This window comes from Heterodontus francisci, chromosome 22, assembly GCF_036365525.1.
Source record: "Heterodontus francisci isolate sHetFra1 chromosome 22, sHetFra1.hap1, whole genome shotgun sequence".
Taxonomy (NCBI): domain Eukaryota; kingdom Metazoa; phylum Chordata; class Chondrichthyes; order Heterodontiformes; family Heterodontidae; genus Heterodontus; species Heterodontus francisci.
In genome coordinates this window covers 50191152-50211572 of record NC_090392.1, presented here as the reverse complement: position 1 = coordinate 50211572, position 20421 = coordinate 50191152, and the positions used below count along the sequence as shown (strand labels likewise).

Genomic DNA, 20421 nt, shown 5'->3' with positions numbered 1-20421 from the left:
AGGCCCAACCTGCTCAACCTTTCCTCATAAGACAACCTCTTCATCCCAGGAATCAACCTAGTGAAACTTCTTTGAACTGCCTCCAATGCAAGTATATAACTCCTTAAATAAGGAAATAAAAACTGTACACAATCCATGAGGTGTGGTCTCACTAACACCCTATACAATTGTAGCAAAATTTCCTTACTTTTATATTCTATTCCCCTTGCAATAAAGGCCACCATTCCACTTGCCTTCCTAATTACTTGCTGTACCTGCATACTAACTTTTTGTGTTTCATGTACGAGAACACCCAGATCCCTCTGTATCACAGCATTCTGTAGTCTCTCTCCATTTAAATTATATATTTTTTTCTGTTCTTCCTAACAAGGTAGATAACCTCACATTTTCTCACATTATATTCCACCTGCCAAATTTTTGCAGACTCACTTAACCTACCTATATTCCTTTGCAGGCTCTTTGTGACCTACTCACAACTGGTTTTCCCACCATCTTTGTATCATCAGCAAATCTGGCTACAATACACTCAATCACTTCATCCAAGTCATTAATATAGATTACATATAATTAAGGTCCCAGCAATGATCCCTGTGGCACCCCACTAGTTACAGTTTGCCATCCTGAAAATAATCCATTTATCCCAACTTTTTCTTTTCTGTTAGTTAGCCAATCATCTATCCATTTTATTATTATACCCTCAATACCATAAGCTCTCATCATGCACAGTAATCTTTTATGTGACACCTTATCAAATGCCTTTTGGAAATACAAATACACTACATCTACTGGTTCCTCTTTATCCACCCATCAAACACAATTTCCCTTCCATAAAACCATGTTGGCTCTGCTTGATTGTACTATGATTTTCTAAATGTCCTGCTACTACTTCCTTAATGATGGATTCCAGATTTTGGCCATTTACATTCTGAGATGTAGTTTTCTGCTTTCTGTCTCCTTCCTTTCTCAAATAGGGGCATTACATTTGCAGCTTTCCAATCTGCTGTGAGCTTTCCATAATCTAGGGAATTTTAGAAGATTACAACCAATGCAAGCACTATCTCTGCAGCCATTTCATTAAAGTTCTATTTGTTTGGCCAGTACTATTTATTTAGTAATCATGACTGTTTTAAGTTCCTCCCTTTTGCCCCTGATTTTCTAGTATTATTGGGATGCTTTTAGTGTCTTTAACTGTGAAGACAGATACAAAATATTTGTTCAAAAATCCATTTCCTTGTTTTCTATTATTTATTCCCCAGTCTCATCCTCTAAGGGACCAACATTTACTTTAACTACTCTCATCCTTTTTATATGTTTGTAGCAATGATGATAGAAAGGGGAAAGAAGAGAAACACATGTGAGTATGATGAAATTGCAAAAAAAAAGAATGCATGTAGGCAGACTAAAGATAAATGGAATAATGAGATGTGCAATGAAGTATTGGAGCTGGAAAGATATCACAAAATGAGAGTTACGCACCAGAAGGTGAAATCTTTGACAGATAGAAAGAAAGGGATAACAACAGATAGTGCGTGCATAAAACACAGAGATGGTAAAATATAGTTTGAAAGGGATACAGCAGCAAAAAGATGGAAAGAAGATTATAACTGAATTGTATGATGATCCAAATCGAGGGAGTCCTCAAGATATAAAGGCAAAGGAAGGACCAAACATTATGATACCAGAGGTAAAGAATATTTTGAAATTGATGAGTACAGGAAAAATTCCAGGCATAGATGGCAGAACAACAAAACATCTAAAAGCCCTCGGAGAAACAAAATTAGAAGTGATAACAAAAAGTTGTAATCAAATGTATACCAAAGGATACATTCCAAGTGATTTGAGGCGTTCGTTATTCGTTAAGTTACCCAAGAAACCTAGAGCAATGGAGTGCATCAGTTTCGAACTATAAGCTTAATGAGTCATCTCATTAAAGTGATCTTGAAAATCATAACACAAAGAAATAATAACACATTTGATGCAGAAATTGGTGAAACACAGTCTGGAGTAGGAACAAGAGAGGGAATATTTAACCTAAGAACAATCTTCGATAAATATCTAGAAGTAAACAAGAACATTTATATATGTTTTATAGATTATGAAAAAGCATTCAATCGTGTTTATCACCAAAAGCTAATAGACTTGTTGCTGAAATGTGACATTGACAGTAAAGATGTGAGATTTATCCAGAGTCTATATTGGGACCAAATAGCAAGCGTCAGGCTAGAAGAATGGCAATCAGATATGTTTCAAGTTAAGAGAGGAGTAAGACAAGACTGTGGCACTGTCACCAAAATTATTCAATCTGTACACAGAACAAATATTCAAAGAATTAGATGTACTTCCAGGTGTAAAACTTGGAGGTAAGAACATAAACTTGCAGTATGCTGACAACACAGCACTACTTGCAGAATCAGAAGAGGCCCTACAAAATATCATAGATCAAGTAAAGTCTAGAAATTTAGAATATGGATTGAGTATGAACACCAAAAAGACAAAAACAATGGTAGTTAGAAGGACTACATAAGAAGAAACCAGAGTGAAGATTGAACTGGATGCTATTCCGCTGGAATAAGTAGCTAGGTTTGTCTATTTAGGACAAATGAAAACAGAAGATGGTAGATACAATGCTGAAGTCAGAAGAAGGATGGAGATAGCCAAAAGTAATTTCGTGAAAATGAAGGATGTGTTAACAAGAAAACTCAAGCTTTTAACAAGGAAAAAAACTCATAAGAGGCTACATTCTATCTACTTTCCTGTATGCCTCAGAAAATAAGTAAAAATCTGTGGATGAAAATAGAGGCTTTTGAAATGTGGATGCTAAGACATATGCTTAAAATTCCTTATACAGATCATAAGACAAATGAAGAGGTGATTGAAATGGCAAGAGCAAAAAAAACCTCTAAAAAATGACATCCAGAAAAGAAAATGTCCGTATTTCGGCCATTTGATCAGAGCTGAAAAGCTACAGAGATCTCTTCTAGAGGGCAAAGTAGATGGCAACAGAAAGAGGGGTCAACCTAGTGATAGTTGGACAATGGATGTCACAGAGCGGTTGCAGACAAGCTACAGCAGATGTGTAAGGATGGCGCAAGATAGACAAGCATGAGAAACCATGGCAGCAGATCTCTTGGTAGGAGCAGCAGAAGTTGTTACTGTCTGTTTTTATATTTCTTGCTAATTTACTCTCAATCTATTTTCCCCCTCTTTACTTTTTCTTTAAGTCATCCTTTATTTGTTTGTAAAATTTTCCCAAACTTCTGGCGTACCACTAATCTTCGCAGCATTGTAGGTTTTCTTCTTTCACTTTGATACCATCCTCAACCTCCTTAGTCAGCAAGAGATGGTTCATCCTTTTTATAGTCTTTCTTAATAGAATATATCTTTGTTGAGAATCATGAAATAGCTCCTTAAATGTCTGCCACTGCTTATCTACCATTGTAGTGTATTGTTCATTTGAGACCACTGCACATACTTGGTGTAGCATGCACAGTGTGCCGCTAAAGGTTCAGTTTACAGCAGCAATCCAGAAGGTAGTGCCGTGTGTTTCAGCACATGAGGGTCACCAGGGAATTGTCAAAGCCAAACAACTTCTTTGGGAAAAGGTAATAGTTTCTGGGAATTGACTGCATGGTGAAGCACAAAATCAATCAGTGTTTGCCATGTCAAGCAACCATAATGTCAAATCTTCGTGAGCCACTCAGCATGTCTGAGATACCTGCAGGCCTGTGGACTGATGTTAGCGTAGACTTCATAGCCTTGCCCGCTGACGAGCATTTGTTTGTTGTCATTGACGACTACAGCAGATTCCCAGTCGTAGAAATAGTTACGTCTACCTCAGCGAAAGAAATGGCCCCAAAGCTTGACCAAATTTTCAATTTGTTTGGAGACCCTCAAATGGTGAGAAGTGACAAGAACCCCCATTCAACAGTGATGAGCTCAGTAAATTGTCAAGAAAATACAATATGCCAAATAAGGAATTTCTAATTCATCGGTGGAAAACTTACATTAAACTTTTAATGGGACAACTCCTGCAGTTAACTTTTTAAAATGCTGGCAGCCAAGATGGCCACCGCAATTTTCATCTGAAACACCTTTTCAATTTTGGCCCAAGGTCCCAAATATTAGTAAGGAGGACATTGCAGGGTCAACAGGGCTGGTTTTGCCATTGTTGTTTCTGGTGCCTAGGTCGATGCCAGGCATTCTGTCCAGTTTTATTCCTTTTCACATTTTCTGTAGTGGTTTTGTACAACTGAATGGCTTGCTAGGCCATTTCAGAGAGCAATTAAGAGTCAACCACATTGTTTGTGGGTGTGGAGTCACATGTAGGCCAGTCCAGGTAAGGACAGCAGATTTCCTTCTCTATAGGACAGTAGTGACCGCGATGGGTTTTTAAAACAATCAATGGTAGCTTCATGGTCGCCATTACTGAAACTAGCTTTCAATTCCAGATTATTATTAATTAATTGAATTTAAATTCCACCAGCTGACATGGTGGGATTTGAACCCATGCCCCGAGTATTAGCCTGGTTCTCTGATTACTAGTCCAGTGACAATACCACTATGCTACTATCTCTCCCCAATTTACTATAGCAGATTGACAATATGAGACCTTACAACCGTCTTACCTTTTAATCCATGTTCCCAACCAACTTTAGCCAACTCTGACTTCATATCTTTGTAACTACCTTTATTTAAATGTAAGTCACTGGTTTCTGACCCAAGTTTCTCACCCTCAAACTGAATGTGAAATTCCATCATGTTATGATCACTCTTCCCTAAAGGATCCTTTAATCCTGTCTCATTAACATTACTAGATCTAAAATAGTCTGTTCCCTGGTTTGTTCCACAATGTACTGTTCTAAGAAATTGTCCCGAATACACTCAATGAACCTCAAGCTACCTTTGCCAATTTGAATTGTTCCATCTATATGAAGATTAAAATCGCCCATGATTATTGCTGTACCTTTCTTACAAGCCCTCATTATTTCTTTATTTATACTCTATCCAACAGTGTAGCTACCATTAGTGGGCTGACGGACTACTCCCACCCGTGACTTCTTTCCCTTGCTATTTCTTATCTCCACCCAAACAGGTGAATTCTTCATCTTGATCTTCCAGCCCATGATCATTTCTCACATTGTACTGATCTCATCCTTTATTAACAAAACTACCCCACCTCCTTTTCCTTTCTGCCTAACCTTTCATAATGTCAAGTACTCCTGATTATTCAGTTCCCACCTTGGTCACCTTGCAACCATGTCTGTAATGCCTATCAAATCATACCCATTTATTTCTATTTCTGCGTCAATTCACCTATCTTGTTACGAATGATGTGTGAATTCAGATGAAGAGCCTTTAATTTTGTCTTTTAGCCATTTTCCATACTCTGACCCTATTTGCTGGTGCACTCTTATGTTTATACGCTCTACCTCTTCCATATTGCTACCCTGCATTATTGCCTTGTCCTTTCTCTTTGACATTCTAAATTTCCCCTCACTTGAAGCCACGCCCCGAACTATTTAATTTAAAGCCCTCTTTACAGTCCTAGTTATTCGATTTGCCACGACACCGTCCCAGCACAATTCAGGTGAAGCCCACACCAATGGAACTGGTGTCAGTGCCCCATGAATTGACACTCCTTTCTCCCACACCAATCTTTAAGCCACACATTCCACTCTCTGATCTTATTGACCCTATCCCAATGTACTTGTGGTCAGTTAGTAATCCTGAGATTATTACCTTTGTGGTTCTGCTTTTTTAGCCCTTAGCTGCTCATACTCCCTCAGCAGGACCTCTTTTTTAGTCCTACCTATGTTGTTGGTACCTACATCATCCATGACAACTGGATCTTTCCCCTCCCGTTCCTCTAATAACCGAGGAGATGTCCTGAACCGTGGCACCGGGCAGGCAACACAGCCTTGGGGACCCACGCTCTCGCTTGCAGAGAACAGTATCTATTCCCCTAACTATACTGTCACCTCCTGCTACTACATTCACAGTCGTGACTCAGTTGGTAGCACTCATCTCTGAACCACAAGGTTCTGGTTCAAGCACTTGAAGAAAAACTTTATGCTGACACTTCAGTGCAGTACTGAAATGTGATGCACTGTCAGAGTTGCCATCTTTTGCATTTATTCCTCAATTAACATCACAGAAATAACAGATTATCTGATCATTATCACATTGCTGTTTGTGGGAGTTCGCTATGCGCAATTATGCTGCCGCATTTCCTACATTACAACAGTGACTTCAAAAGTTGTTGTTAGTCCCTCAAAACGAGGATGACGTCTGCCAGACTTCATGATTTGTGTGTTCTCAGGTGACTCACAGGCCAATCTTGGAGCCACAGGTCTTTGGGAGGGGAGGACAAGAGTTAAGATCATCAGATTTAGTCTGTGGTCATGGGCCTAAGGGTGTGACTATGTGAGGAAGGTGTGGGGATTCTGAAGGCAGCATTGGAAGAGCCTCAGTCCTTGCATTTATCCAAAAGTGCTTCGAGATGTCCACTGGTCATGAAAAGCACTGTATAAATGCAAGTTTTTTTTCTTTTTTAAACTTCCTCGACCATGGTGCTGTGGTCATCTGCCCTTTAGTCCTTGCTCTCGCCCACACAGGCTGCAAGAACCTCGAACCTTTTGGACAAATGCAAGGGCTGAGGCTCCTCCAATGCTGCCTTCAGGATCCCCATACCTTCCTCGCACCCTTAGGCCCATGACCACGGACTAAATCTGATGTACTTAACCTCGTGGGTGTGACCGCCATCTGCAACAAAGTACCCAGGTAACTTTCTCCATCCCTGATGCATCGCAGTGTCCGAAGCTGAGACACCAGCTCATCAACTCTGAGCCAAAGTGCCTCGAGCTGCAGACACTCACTACAGATGTGGTTGTTGTAGATCACACTGGTGTCCACCAGCTCCCACATAGTACAGCTGCAAGACATCACCTGCCCTGCCATCTCTATATTTTATTTAACTCATTAAAATTTCAAAGTTTTGAAATATCACTCAATTGTCTATTGTTGCGAATATATTGTCCCCAACTAATTGCAAAGTAACAAATGCAGATGCTGTGTTAATTTACTTGACCTGTGATCATTCACAATAACAAGAGTAGAAAAGTGATACCTCATTAACAAATCACCTCCGCCTTGTCTGCCACTCCAGCCGGCCTCCGAATTTGCCCTTTGACCTGCGCAATGGACTCTGGGATCTGTAGTTCCCGAGCGCGGCCTGTCGGAACCTGGTGCCGTCGCGCGCAGGCGAGCAAAACTACATTTCCCATCGACCCACTCGCGGCGCATGCGCGGCAGTCGGCGACGACCAGGCCTCCGGTGGTGAGCGTCCGTCCTGAGAGTGGTGAGTGTTAATCGGTGTGTTGGAGACCGGATAAGTGTGTCCCGGTCGGGGTTGGGGTGATGGCACTGAAGAGTTGGTAGATTCCTGTCTGTCTGCCTGTGTGTTGCGGGAGGGGTTGTCTGGGTGGATCTCAGGCAGCGGCAGAACCTGGGTCATTGTCCTGATCATCTCAGGGATTGCCAAACTGCATCTTTTCCCTGGTCTGTGGAGCCAGAGTCCCTTCTGAAGAGAGCTGTGAACCAGAGGCAGTAGTGCTTAATAAGGGGAGGGGAGTCGGGACACTGTTTTGTCAAACGGCATTATCTCCATGAGGAGGGAGGGGGGATTATAAAACATTTGGACAAACCTCTTTGGGTTGTGAGGGAGAGTTATGCGTCCTTTTCATTACATGCAAAAAGTGGAATGAATTTTTTCAACAAGAAGTATGGGGGAAAATTATTGCCAAAATATTATGATGGTGCCCCTTTAAGGTGCCTTGTTGGCACTGGTATTCGGTGCTGTTTTTGAGGGTGTGATGATGTGTCACCCTTTGGTATGAACCATGTCAGAGGGTAGCCAGCGTGGCATAGCCTTGGTGTTGTGACATCCCATTAAATTTGGAAATGTTATCATTGGTTTTATATCAATTGTGATGGCTTAATATTCTGCCATATTGCATTAATACACAGCAGATAAAGAAAATTTAACACTGGTACAAGTTAATGCAAGCTTCAAATTGTGTAATCTCATATTTCTTAGTCAGGAAAGTCAGTATTGAAACTAATAATAAAAGCAAAATACTGCAGATGCTGGAAATCTGAAATACAAGCAAGAAATGCTGGAAATACTCAGCAGGTCAGGCAGCATCCATGGAGAGAGAAGCAGAGTTAACGATTCAGGTCAGTGACCGAGTTCTGATGAAGGGTCACTGACCTGAATCGAAACTAATAATCTGCTGTGCCAGCAAGTTGCACTTCTCCTGAAGCAGACTTCATTTGACACAAACTGCCTGAACTATGCAGCGGTATTGGCATAAAGCTGGTTCTCCACAGGGTAAATCTCGAACTGGTGTCAGTTTGGATACATGCAGATGTTATAGGTGGTATACGCCAACATATCCTGAATCAAATCTCCCTAACTGGCAGACTCCTTTCTCCTCTTGTCCACCACTCCTCCCTTGAGCACTGGCTTTATTCTCAATAACATGCCAGTTTAAAGATTTGTTTTCTGCCTACAAGAAAACAGCATCTGTCAGTGAAAACACTGGCAACTGTACAGTGTATGTGCAGTTATTTTTGTGATGCAGCAATGCACATACCACCAGGAAACCGTGTACCTGGGCAGCTCCACTAATCAAGTGAGTTTGAGTACTGAAGCTGAATTGAAGTACCAGGGCTTAAAAGTAAGCAAGGTTCAAGGCTTATGTCCATGAATGCCTTTTTATTGGGAAGAATCATTCTAGCTTTGCAGTTGAGAGAAAAAGATCAAAGGTACTACATGTCTTGATGCAATTGGATGCAACACAGTGATGGTTTCTATTTCTCTAGCAAAGAGCTACAATGGCACACTGGGCTGAATTAAGTCTCAGTGCTGTGAACCTGTATAGTAATATGTATGGTTCTGCAATGTAAATAGTGCCATTGCATAATGTATTTATTAACACAAATAGAATAATTTACATGGGTGATATTTCTTTACAAAGTTGTTGTGTTTTACATGGATCTTTTTTGGATACAGCTGTTTTGAAAGCACTTTTCTGATGAATCACTGACTTGCAAGCTTGTGTACAGTTATAGAACTCTGACTAATTGCAAGTTGAATTCATGAGTATTTACTGCTTACTTAAATCTGCTGTTAAATACTCCAGGGAACTTGAAGAGAGAGGATATTTTATTACTTCCCTTCCAATTTTCTCCTGTAATTTCTGAGAGCACTCACGCACTTAGAATCAAACTCCGAATACATCAGTTCCAGTAAGTCACTAGTACCTAACTCGCAAAAGTGACTTTTCTTCATATGTGACTCCAGACAATGATTGCTGTCAGTGCATTTGACTTTGTTTGTGGTGGAGGGGTGGGGGGGCAGTGGGGAAGAATTCCTCCTGCTCCCCAACACCTACACTCACACTTTCCAGCTAAGCCACTGCCTAGCAATCACCAGAGACAGTGCAGAGCTGGGGTTGAACCTTGAACCTGCCTGGTTTATATGGCTGTCAAAAGTGCTGTAAAACCCCTGTTTTACAAAGCTGTCCCTGAATACTGTCCTTGCAAATTACCGCCTACCTCTTATCACTGAGAAATTAATGTAATGCACAGAGAAGGCAGTGAATGAATTGCCATTGTACAGGGAGTGTTGTTGTGCTTCGATATGTTTCTGCGTACACAAAGGGTAATACCACGATTGTGAAACCGTAACATATACTTATGAATGTTGGAGGCTTGAGAAGTGAAATCTGAGTGAGCTGAGGCTGATGGACAGGAAGTTGCTAAGCAAAGTACTGGAACATATTATATGAAGGCCATTTTGTTGTGATGACATGAATGGAAGCTATTCATCTTGTCAGGCAAACCCCACCTGCCAAGACTGAGGCACACATTATTTCGCCACATGAACATTAAAACTTTAAAAATTGTAATCTCTGCCTGGATGAACATTTGCATAGTACCAGACAATGTAGAAACAAAGGGAGCCAATCCCTGTTCCTCCGATACACAGAAGTGGTCAGACCAGTTTTGGTCACATGGCTGACTGGCTGTTGCAGAGTTTTTGAATTCCCAAACAAAGGAATTGCCAGGGAAACAAAGCCATGTGCTCATACCTTCTTCTGGTAGTGAGAACACCTCCTTTCCTGCCTGTCTGCCTTCATCTCTTCCCACGGAACTGAATCTTGTGAAAACACGTGAAACTCAAAGAGAGAAGGGTTTGCCACGTGAACAAAGTTTTAAGAAGATTACTAGGCCCCAACAAATCGCAAGACTATATTTTCAATTAAGGACTACAGTGAGCTGAAGAAACAGTAACAAGATATTGCCTCAAACTGTTCTACTTATCTTTTCTTCTCTTTTCTATTCCTATCTGCATGTTTATATCACGTGTGCATGCTAGCATGAGCGCGTCATAACTCCATCAGCGTGAACTGTATTAGATTTTAAGTTTAAGGTTTAATAAATTTCATCTTTCTGCTTTAAACCAAAGAAAGCCAGGTGAAGACAGCAAGAGACCCCTAGACACATTGCTCACCTGGTCGTAACAATCTAAATTATTGCACCCTGCCCTAGCTTCTGCCCTGTATGCTTACCAGGGCCTGCTTGGAACAGATTTATTTTTCTAAATCCATCCCTCCCCCATCCACCAGCATCACGTGGCATCATTAATGGGTAAAGTGGATGGCCCACAGCTATACTGCCAGGCATGTAATCACTGTGGTGCTCAGTCATTGCCCTTCCAACTAGAAAGTATGTTTGAGCAGTCAGGGGAGGACCCCATATAGTTTAGTCTATGTTTAATTTGAATATTAAATCAAATTATAATCATGCTTAAAAAGCCTCCTGTGTTTTATTAAAATTGCTCAAATCATGCCACTGGATAATTTGATTATTTTCAAACAAATAAACATTTGAATTCACAGGAATAGACTTGTCTCCAAGTAAAGGTCGCATGTGAATGTCAGCAAATGCTGGGATTTTAGCCGGTGTCTCAGCTTAGCACACACCAGAATTGTAGGTAGAGTTCTTGTTTAAGAGCAAATCTATGATGCTTTCCTTCTGCCTTGTTTCACCCTGTCAGTTTCTGGGCTTTGTGTCACTTTTCTCTTTCTTTATCCATTCCTATTTTATGTCCCTGCAATGTATGTGCAAAAATAGTGATGTCAGCACAATAACATATACATAAAAGCTCTGGAGACTTGAGAAGTGAAATATGAGTGATCTGAGGCTGATCAACAAGAGGGTACTAAGCAAAGTACTGGAGGCATCTTATGTGAAATTAACCTTCATGTTTAGATGATTGAAAAGAATCCATTCATTAAATTATTTCACCCCTGCCTAGCGCCTGTGCTGTTTTGTTTCAAAATTGCTCATCAGGAGCAAGAGGTCCGTTGAGTAATTTGTTTGGTTTTTTGTGTCTGTCCCCCTCTCCCATCTTCCCTCCAACCAAACCAATCCCATACAGGTAGTTTGACTGACCTGGTGATGTTGCTCCTCTCCTCAGGTGTCTGAGCTGAATGCTAGCTCCCAGAATGAGACACTGCTGTGAAGCTGCTGTTGCTTTGGTGTTCAGTTGATGGATGTCTGGCCATGGCTGATAGCGTTAGGACGTTCCTTCTGGATGTAGTTAAGGTGAGTGTCCTTCATTTAGTTACAGTTATTTATGGCACAGAAGGAGGCCATTCGGCACATAGAGTTCCTGTCGGTAACATGTGGTTCGTCTGTGGGGTAAACCATTGGCGGCGCCTTGAACGAGATCCCTGATTTGTCATTGAGTTTGCTGCGCCATAGCTGAATTGATTTTCCAGCAAATGTTGAGACACCAGGTCCAGAGGAAGACTTCACATCGTCAAACCTGCAGATTGCAGATGAAATCTGACTCTATTAAGAGATCCAGCAAAGTGAAATTCCAAATCCCATTTTTATGCATGGCTTGTGCAATGTGAGCCTGTATTCAGCACTCTCCACAACCCCACCGCCCCAAGAGGTTTCCTTCCTATCTCTCCTGGAGGCGCTAACAGTTGCAGGGCTGTGTTTCAACGTGCATTGTCAACTTGTTGGTACCTCACCCAGATAGAATAGAAATTGGGCATCAGGCTGTGCCATTCATAGGAACAGGAAAAGGCCATTCAGCCCATCAAGCCTGTCCTCTCAACTCCATTTACCTCTATTCACTCTATATTCCTCAATTGGTAGATTCTGCATAGAGGTGGAAAGTTTTCAATTTCACCAAATGCTCCATATCAAACATATTTTCTCCATTTCTCACTATTTAGATGTGTACGTCAGCAATGTGTTAAATTTACAACAACATCTGTCCTCGAAGAGGTATCTCACCGTGATGTGTGTTTGAAACCTCCTGTTGCATAAATAAGGAAAGAGCTTGCATTTATAAAGCATCTTTCTCATCCTCTTTAGTGACGCAAAATGCTTCACAACCAATTTATTGCTTTGAAATATAGTCACTGTTACATGGGCATACTTGGCAGCCAGAGTTTGCACAATGCCAACCCACAAACACAAATGAGACAGCAACAAGAACTTGTATTTATATTGCATCTTTAATGTCATAAAACATCCCAAGGCACGTCACAGGAGAGTTATAAAACAGAATTTGACAACAAACCACAGGAAGAGATATTAATACAGCTGACCAAAAGCTTTTGGATGCTGTCAAGTTTATGGAGGGTAAAATGTGGGAGGCAGTCAGGAGTGTGTTGGAATAGTCAAGCCTAGAGGAAACAAAGGCATGGATGAGGGTTTCAGCTGTAGATGAGCTGAGGAAGGGGCGGAGTCGGGCGATGTTACAGAGCTGGAAATAGGTGGTCATAGTGATGGCGTGGATTTGTGGTCAGGAGCTCATCTTGAGATCAAATATGATGCCAACGTTGCAAACAGAGACTGGTTAGCCTCAGACAGTTGCCAAGGAGAGGGATGGAGTAGGTAGCTAGGGAATGGAGTTTGTGCACGGACCGAAGACACTGACTTTGGTCTTCTCAATATTTAATTGGAGGAGGTTTCTGTTCATCCAGTGTTTAAAGTCAGACAAGCAGTCTAACAATATAGAAACAGTTTTGAGACAAGAAACCAGGTGAATTGTTTTTTTGGTTATGTTGCTTGAGGGAAGAATATTGGGCAAGACACCAGAGAAGACCCAACTCTGTGTAGTGCCATTGCATCTTTCACATCCATCTGAAGAGGCAAACAGGGTGGGTCTTAGTTAACACTTTGTCTGAGAAACAGCACTCCTTAATTACTGCACTGAAATATCGGCCTAGGTTACATGCTCCAGAGTGGAGTTTGATCCCAGAGCCTGCGAACACAGGGATGATAAGCAGCTATTCTGCACGTAATGGACCTGAACAGTGAAAGTTTGAGCTCTTCTACTATGAGACATCGCAATTGACCTTGACCCTGACTTCATCCAGTAAGGGACAAATGTCAGTTTTAATTCCCTTACCACCATTACCCTGGTTCACACATTTGATCAGCTGAGGCAGGGATCAAACCTAGGAAATTCCTGGATATCATGTGACTCCCTGTCGAGAGCCATGTAACCGAGAAGTTTTAACTTGAATTCCATTATGAGGATTTTCAAGTTAGTCAAAATGTTTGAAGGGGGTTGAAGGCTCACATAAAGACACCAGGCTTGCTTTTGTACTGAAAATGCCTTCCATGTTTCACAGTTATATAGTTGTATACAAGTTATTTCAGTTTATATTTATTTTCCTAGATTTTTGATACTTATCCCTGCTCAGTTTTCAAGCAAATAGTCACAGATTCGTCAGTTTGTAAAATTGAGCCATTTTTGTTGGCTTCTTCGGCTCAACATATTTCACCCTGGGGTGTCATAGTGTTGCAGTGTGACACCGCATGATATGTTTAGGTTGGGGGGAGCAAGCTACTGATTACATCTTTGGTTTGAAGCGCTCCCTCATTGAGGGTCACAGAAGTTAGAAAAGCTCCAGAGCTCATGTACCCTGCCTGCTTTTATTCCAGGGGATAAAGGATTCTGTCTTTGGAATACGAACAATCTCCAAGCTCGATGAGCGGATTCACCAGAAGCGAGAAGAGCAAAAGAGAAAGAAGGAGCAGCGCAGCGTACTGGCACACCGGAGGGCCCAGATTGAGGACAAGAGAGATGAAAAGTGAGTAGATACTGTCCACTTGATAGCAAGGCTATTAAATATAGAATGAGCAAGAAGCCAGCAGGTTTGGATTGTCATATTTGCCAGGGTGCCACCGTGTGCTGTTTAGTCACAAGCATGAGAGCAGAAAACTGGAGTTTAGCATTTGTTAAAGGACCCTGAAATTACACTTAATGCATTTATCTGAAATTCCTGGCTGCTATTTTACTAGAGGCACTTATATTTTTAACAGGTAAACATCTGTACTAAAACAGACATGAGAGTGATTTGAGAGGAACACATTAAGTCTATGCATTTGAATCCCACAGCATAATTTTAGGGCCTGGGTTTTATGAGTAGTTCATGAAAGAAGTCCAGATGAAAATTGAGAGAAATTCTACATGACACACTTAGTTTAGTGAAAGATCTGGCATGAGTATAAAGCAGAGAAATCCACTGAATAGGAAGCAGAGGAGAATATAATCCTTGTTCACTTGGGTGACGTTCTTCCTGTTGATTCAAGGGGGAAAAAAACATGAAATTCCATTTTTATACTCGCACTGATGTTTTTTGCTAAAATTATTGACAGGCTGTGTTGTAACTATGTCTCTTTCACTGGTTTTGTCATTTTTTCCCCATATTTTAAGTTTTATTCAAATATATCATTAGAAAAAAGTATAAATTTATTTAAACAAGATATTTATCACTGGTGTGACTTACTGTCTGAAGTCATACCAGAAGAGAGATGATGAGAAAGAATATAGTTACCATGTCCATGTATAGATGGAAGAACCATCATAAGTCTCAGTACAAAGGAATCCATAGAAATGGTCAAATATTTGACTATCTGAGTAAAAACATGTAATTATTGAAAAGTCTAAAGGATCAAATATAAATTGGAAACAAAGAACTATAACTGTTAAACAGCAAGGTTGCTTTGAACCAATTCCTCGGTAGCAGTTTATATACAGCCTGAATCCAAAATTGAGGCCCAACCTGACACTGGAATAAAGTCAACTCAGGAGGGGAGTCTCTCTGTGCTTTGCTTTGGAGTCAGTTTGGACAAGAACATCCTGAAGTTCAGTGTTGTTGTTGCAGTTAACTGCAAAATTGCACATTTCCCAGCATTGAAGAGGAAAATAAAAATGTGAGTCTGGGATTCGTAATTTGGAAAATGGATACAGTGAGAGCAGCCCAAAGTGCTTGATCTTCATGAGTAGGACAGTGGCTGCAGAGTTGATGCCTAAGTGGCTACACTGCACCCAGATACAATGCCGCTGACATTTACTCAGCCGCGCCATGGAATGGGTGCAGCAACCTTCAGTTTGCCATGTAGGCCTGTTAGTTTGAACATGCACTCCATAATAGTGAGAGATTTGTTACTTTGTTCTACTAAGGTGTGGAGAGGGGTTGATCTACAGCAGGATCTCCATCTATCCCCACAGTTCTGTTCACCCAGTGAAAAGCCTTCAACTTTTGTCCAACAATTGCTGAGGGGTGCAGAGGCCAGCTATTGAGTACGTTCCCCCAACCTGTTTGTGTGAACGCTATACAGAAAGTGCAATGTCATGACTCAGCAGATACTATCTAATGTGGGTTACATGGACACAACAATGGGCCTCTGAAATTGTGGCATAGCAAAAACGAAGATTTGAAAGAATAAGCAGCCCAAAATGAGAGAAACCTGGAATAAAGAGAGCAGGAGTGCAGGAAAGAGAGAAGCTGAAATTGACAGTGGGAGGCTACTCTATAGCACTCTTATTGTTATAAACATATCGATACAGAGGGACTTAATTTCCTCCATTCACTAATTTTAGCCTGTCAATTAATGCATTTGTGCTAAATTCCTGTCTGCGATCCTTACATGGGTGAAAGACGGCATTAAAATAGCACCTGATTGGAGTTCAGTTTGAATGAAATAAATCCATAAAGTGAGAGCTGCAGACACTGGATAGGGAGGATTGTGTTGCTTTGCATGTATGTAATCTCTTTTTCTCCCATACTCATCACCATCTGGAGTGGCAATGGCCATAACATGACTTTTTCCACTCCTGCCCGGGGTGGGGGGCTCTCAGGGTTCAAGGTTAGGTCAGAATGAGGAGGTAACTATTAATTGTATAACAATTGTGTTTAATTATATTAATTATATAACACAATTTTTGTGTTTGTTTATTTTATTTCATCTTAATTTGTTCAGTTTGCTTACCCACTTTTTTTCATGTTTGTACTTGCGGCTGTTCAATTTTCAGTCCGTTAACACCCTATCTGTACTAATGCTTTGTCTTTCAACACACCCTTAACATATTGTTTGCCTTTGTTCCATGACCTTCTGGTCAACTATTCTGTGACCTTGTCCTATCTACACCTTCTCCTCTGTTATCTCTTGCTCCACCCCCTCTTTACTTCCTTATAACCTTTCACATTTCTAATATTTGCCTGTTCTGAAGAAGGGTCACTGACCTGAAACGTTAACTCTGCTTCTCTCTCCACAGATGCTGCCAGACCTGCTGAGTATTTCCAGCATTTCTTGTTTTTATTTCTGATTTCCAACAAGGTTGTTTTTAAACAACATCTCAGTGTGCTTTCAATGAACTGTCAACAGCTAAGCAAAGTCCAGCTTCTATGAAATCTTCAGCCTTCCAATGAATCCATCTCCACAATTTAAATGAGTCCTCAAAAAAAAAAACTTTAAAAAATACTTGTAATGTTTCAGTCTGTAAATAAATGTAAGAATGAGGAAAGATTAGCTCCTGTATGATCCTTCACCAACTGGCTTTCCAGAATAGAACAGTAGCCATGCTAGAGGGGTGTGTGTGACAGGATTGGGAATTCACTTGGCAACTCTAGGGTGGTAACAATGAGGTATAAACACCTGATTAGTACTAGAAGGATCAGTGGAGAGGTAAGATGAAATCTTTACACACTGAGTTAAGATTCAAAATGCTTTACCACCAAATCAATCGTAGTATTAGATAAATTTGAAGGAACAAGGAATGAGTAGATAAGTGCAGAGAGACGAGACGGTTCCATACAGGGAACTACTGCAGACATGTGAGCCTGAATGGCCTCCTGTACTGAAATCTTTATGATCTGAATAATACACACTGGGTGACACATTTGCAATGTGATGTGTGCACATGTGAGTGATAGGTGTGTCTGCACCTGTCTGTCAGGGTAAAGACCCGCCTTGTTTAGAGCTCATTCTATCTGACGAAAGACATCCTGTTACTGTTTTTCAGTGAGCCTCGAATAGCACACCGGATCGTGCAGTGTTGTGCCTGGAACGGAGGAATATTCTGGGTAAGGCCACTGTATTTTACTTACTGTCGGGCCATCCTTAAAGGATGGTGATTCCAGAAAGTGGTGAGCTTGACTATTTGGTAACTTTTTTACCAAAATTGCAGCAGTTTGAGCAACGAGGACCTATATTTAACCACCAGAAACTTCAGGTAGTTTAGTTTAACATGGCTGAGCAGCCTCTTTTTATTATAAATGGTAAGAAATTGTGGACACTTATGTGTTGCAATTGTTGACAGCATCCACAATAATAAAAGAGGGAGGGGTCTCCTGTTGTCCCTTAAATGGCTCAATTGGTAACTACCCCAGCAGGTGACTTGTAATTGAAGAGCAGAGATGTGCTATATAAGAGGTACAGCTTGCTCTATCACCAGCTGTAATAACAACTTGCTCTATCACAGGCTATGATTACAGAACATGTAGCATCTTGTAATAATGTGTAGTCTGTAACAATGAACTGATTTTAAAATATACTTGTGCAACTCTGGTCACATTGCTCCTGGTAAGTGAATCAATGTATTGTTTTGTAACAACGAGAGACTCACACCATAATATATTATCCTGTGGTTAGGATGATCCTTCCCCTTTTAAAGCCACAAGGTCATATTGCTGTCAACTTGCTGTGGTCAGTTGGAAGTTAATTGCCGGCAATTTGCAAATGAATGGGGGTTGTCAGTTCCTAGCTCTGGGGCAGAATTAACCAATGTGAAGTGACAGCAGTCCTTTTCTTTTTTTTTCTTGGTACTTTTCACACTTTGCCATCTGAATGTTAGATGGACACTTTCAAAACATTGCAATTAAATATTTGAGTTTCACGAATCTTGTGGTATTTCAGTTGTCATGGTAGCAGTAAAGGAATGTATGTCCAACAAGAATCACCACTATCCCTCAACAGGCATTTAGGGCAGAACTTCCCCAGCCAGATGCAGGCGGATTCCGGTGCAAGCAGTGTGGGAAAGTCCTGGAAATTGACGTCGGGCAGGCCCAACATCATCCCACCCTCTTCTGCCTTTCCCTGGGGTGAGTTCCATGTCCTGCGGCAGACCCCCGTGGGGGGTTGAAGAAGAGCAGGAGAATTCTCCCGGTGTCCAAGCGAATGTTTAACACTCAACCAAAGCCACTCAAAGAAATGTATCTGATTGCTGGATTAAATAGGCTGCCACATTTCCTTAGACCAGTGACTACACTTCACTGGCCGTAAAGTGTTTTGGGATGGCCTGAGGTCGTAAAAGCCTATGCCGAACATGAAATCATACTAAATCCATCTGGAAAAATACCAAATTCACATCCTGCAGTAATATGTAGTGCAATGCACATTATATAATACAACGCATTGTCAAATGTAGCAAAGCTATTATTTATTATTTGCCTAGCAAAAGGCCCCTCTTCACATACATTTGAGGTAATGTATTACTGAACAGGACCCAGGATGATTCTACCACAGCCTTTATTAGATTAAAGTGTCATAGCAATCATATTAAGGATTGTTTAGTTTCCATGGAGTGAAATTCCCTATCCATTTCCCTCCCATTAAGATTCATGTAGTTATAGCAGTTAAAGCATTAATGTGCTCAAATGGAATTCTTTCATCCATTGTTTAAAACAGATTAAAGCCATTGTTAAACCAGCAGATAAGAATTTTGTACAAACACATTAAGAGATTCAATACGAGTATCAAGCAGTAGGTTTCGATCCCTTGTGCATTATGTCTTTCTCAGTTCAGTTTTTCTGATTGTTCCTTGTGTAAATGCACCACATGGTGTGATCCTGAGTCTTATGGGACAGAACGCTACCGTTTCAGGCTCCACGAGTCATAGGAATTAGCTGATCTCAGCCAGGGTGGAAATTGAGGTATTGCAACTGACCTCATTACCCACCAGCTAGATGGGGGTAAATTGGGCAATGCTTCCTGTTCGGGGATGGATGTGTTTAAACGTTAGGTCAGGTCAGGTCAGGTGTAGGTGTTGCCTATAATGCGCCCCACAAACAGCCTGCTAACACTTATTATTTAGGATCACGTGCAGAATGGCCACTGCGCAAGGTACCTCGATGGCTGTCATCATTGCTGGAACTAAAAAAAACCTGAGCTAAATTTGGAAAAGTACGCACTGCACTCGTCCCTTACCAAGAGTGAGGAAATAGGCAGCAGAATCTCAAGTGTAGTGTGCATTTTATTTGAGAGAATATTTGGCAAGTGATGCTATCGCACTGTTTCCAGTAACACCTGTTTCTCCGTCTCTCCACACAGCTGAGTATTTTGGTCTTCTACCGAGTCTTTATCCCTCTGCTTCAAGCCATCACTGCACGCATTATCGGTAAGGAAACACTATTACTGCAAGAGAGAAAGGAAGAGTGGGGAAATATTTGTGAAATCTGGGAGCAGAATCTTTTAGCAGCCATGAGGAACAAAACTTCCAACAAAGTTCCCTGGTTACTTGTTCAATAAATGCACCGCCCAGTGTAAAACTGACTTTAGACCAGGAAGGTCCCAGGCTCAGTCTCTGGGCTGTGCTGAGTTATCTGAGCAATAGATTTTTGTTAGGTAAGGATGTCAACAGATATGGGTCAAAAACAAGTAAATGGAGTTGAGGAACAGATCAGCAATGATCTAACTTCATAGTGGGACAGGCCTGAGGGACTGAAAGGCCTACTCCTGTTCCTCTCTGAACTGTCAGAGAGGTAATGAAGAGGCTATAATTGGCCCTTGACTAGGGAGTGAAAAATAAATTGGGTTCCTTCCTCCAATCAATATCTCAGTGACTGCTGCTGGAAAGTGCATGTGCCTGGGTGTCAAGTGAGGACAGGATTGTACTGGGCTCCACAGTCAAACAACTCTGCCAGAACTCAACTAAGCCTACACCTGAAGAATGGCCTTTTGGATGTATTGCCTTCGGCAACTCAACATTATCAGAGGAGAAAACTGGGGACAAAAAAGTTGTTAAAAATAAAAATTCTG

At 41.1% G+C, this 20421-nt stretch overlaps 1 protein-coding gene and 1 long non-coding RNA gene across 5 annotated transcripts in view; one reads left to right on the top strand and one right to left on the bottom strand.

The window, feature by feature from the left end:
• LOC137381360 (uncharacterized) overlaps window positions 1–7194 on the bottom strand; it is a 30541-nt gene extending 23347 nt beyond the window's left edge. For both annotated transcript variants that reach the window (XR_010977151.1, XR_010977152.1), the window contains exon 1: window positions 7127–7194. This is a non-coding gene — a long non-coding RNA (uncharacterized lncRNA). The remainder of the gene's footprint in view (window positions 1–7126) is intronic.
• Window positions 7195–7301: 107 nt separating this feature from the next.
• ei24 (EI24 autophagy associated transmembrane protein) overlaps window positions 7302–20421 on the top strand; it is a 35978-nt gene continuing 22858 nt past the window's right edge. The window contains exons 1-5 of one of the 3 annotated variants that reach the window (XM_068053823.1): window positions 7302–7357; window positions 11507–11673; window positions 14041–14189; window positions 17408–17468; window positions 19714–19780. In XM_068053823.1, the coding sequence (XP_067909924.1) occupies window positions 11632–11673; window positions 14041–14189; window positions 17408–17468; window positions 19714–19780 (319 nt within the window). In that variant the 5' untranslated portion in view covers window positions 7302–7357; window positions 11507–11631. The remainder of the gene's footprint in view (window positions 7358–11506; window positions 11674–14040; window positions 14190–17407; window positions 17469–19713; window positions 19781–20421) is intronic. The other 2 variants (XM_068053824.1, XM_068053825.1) reach the window with 2 other exon arrangements.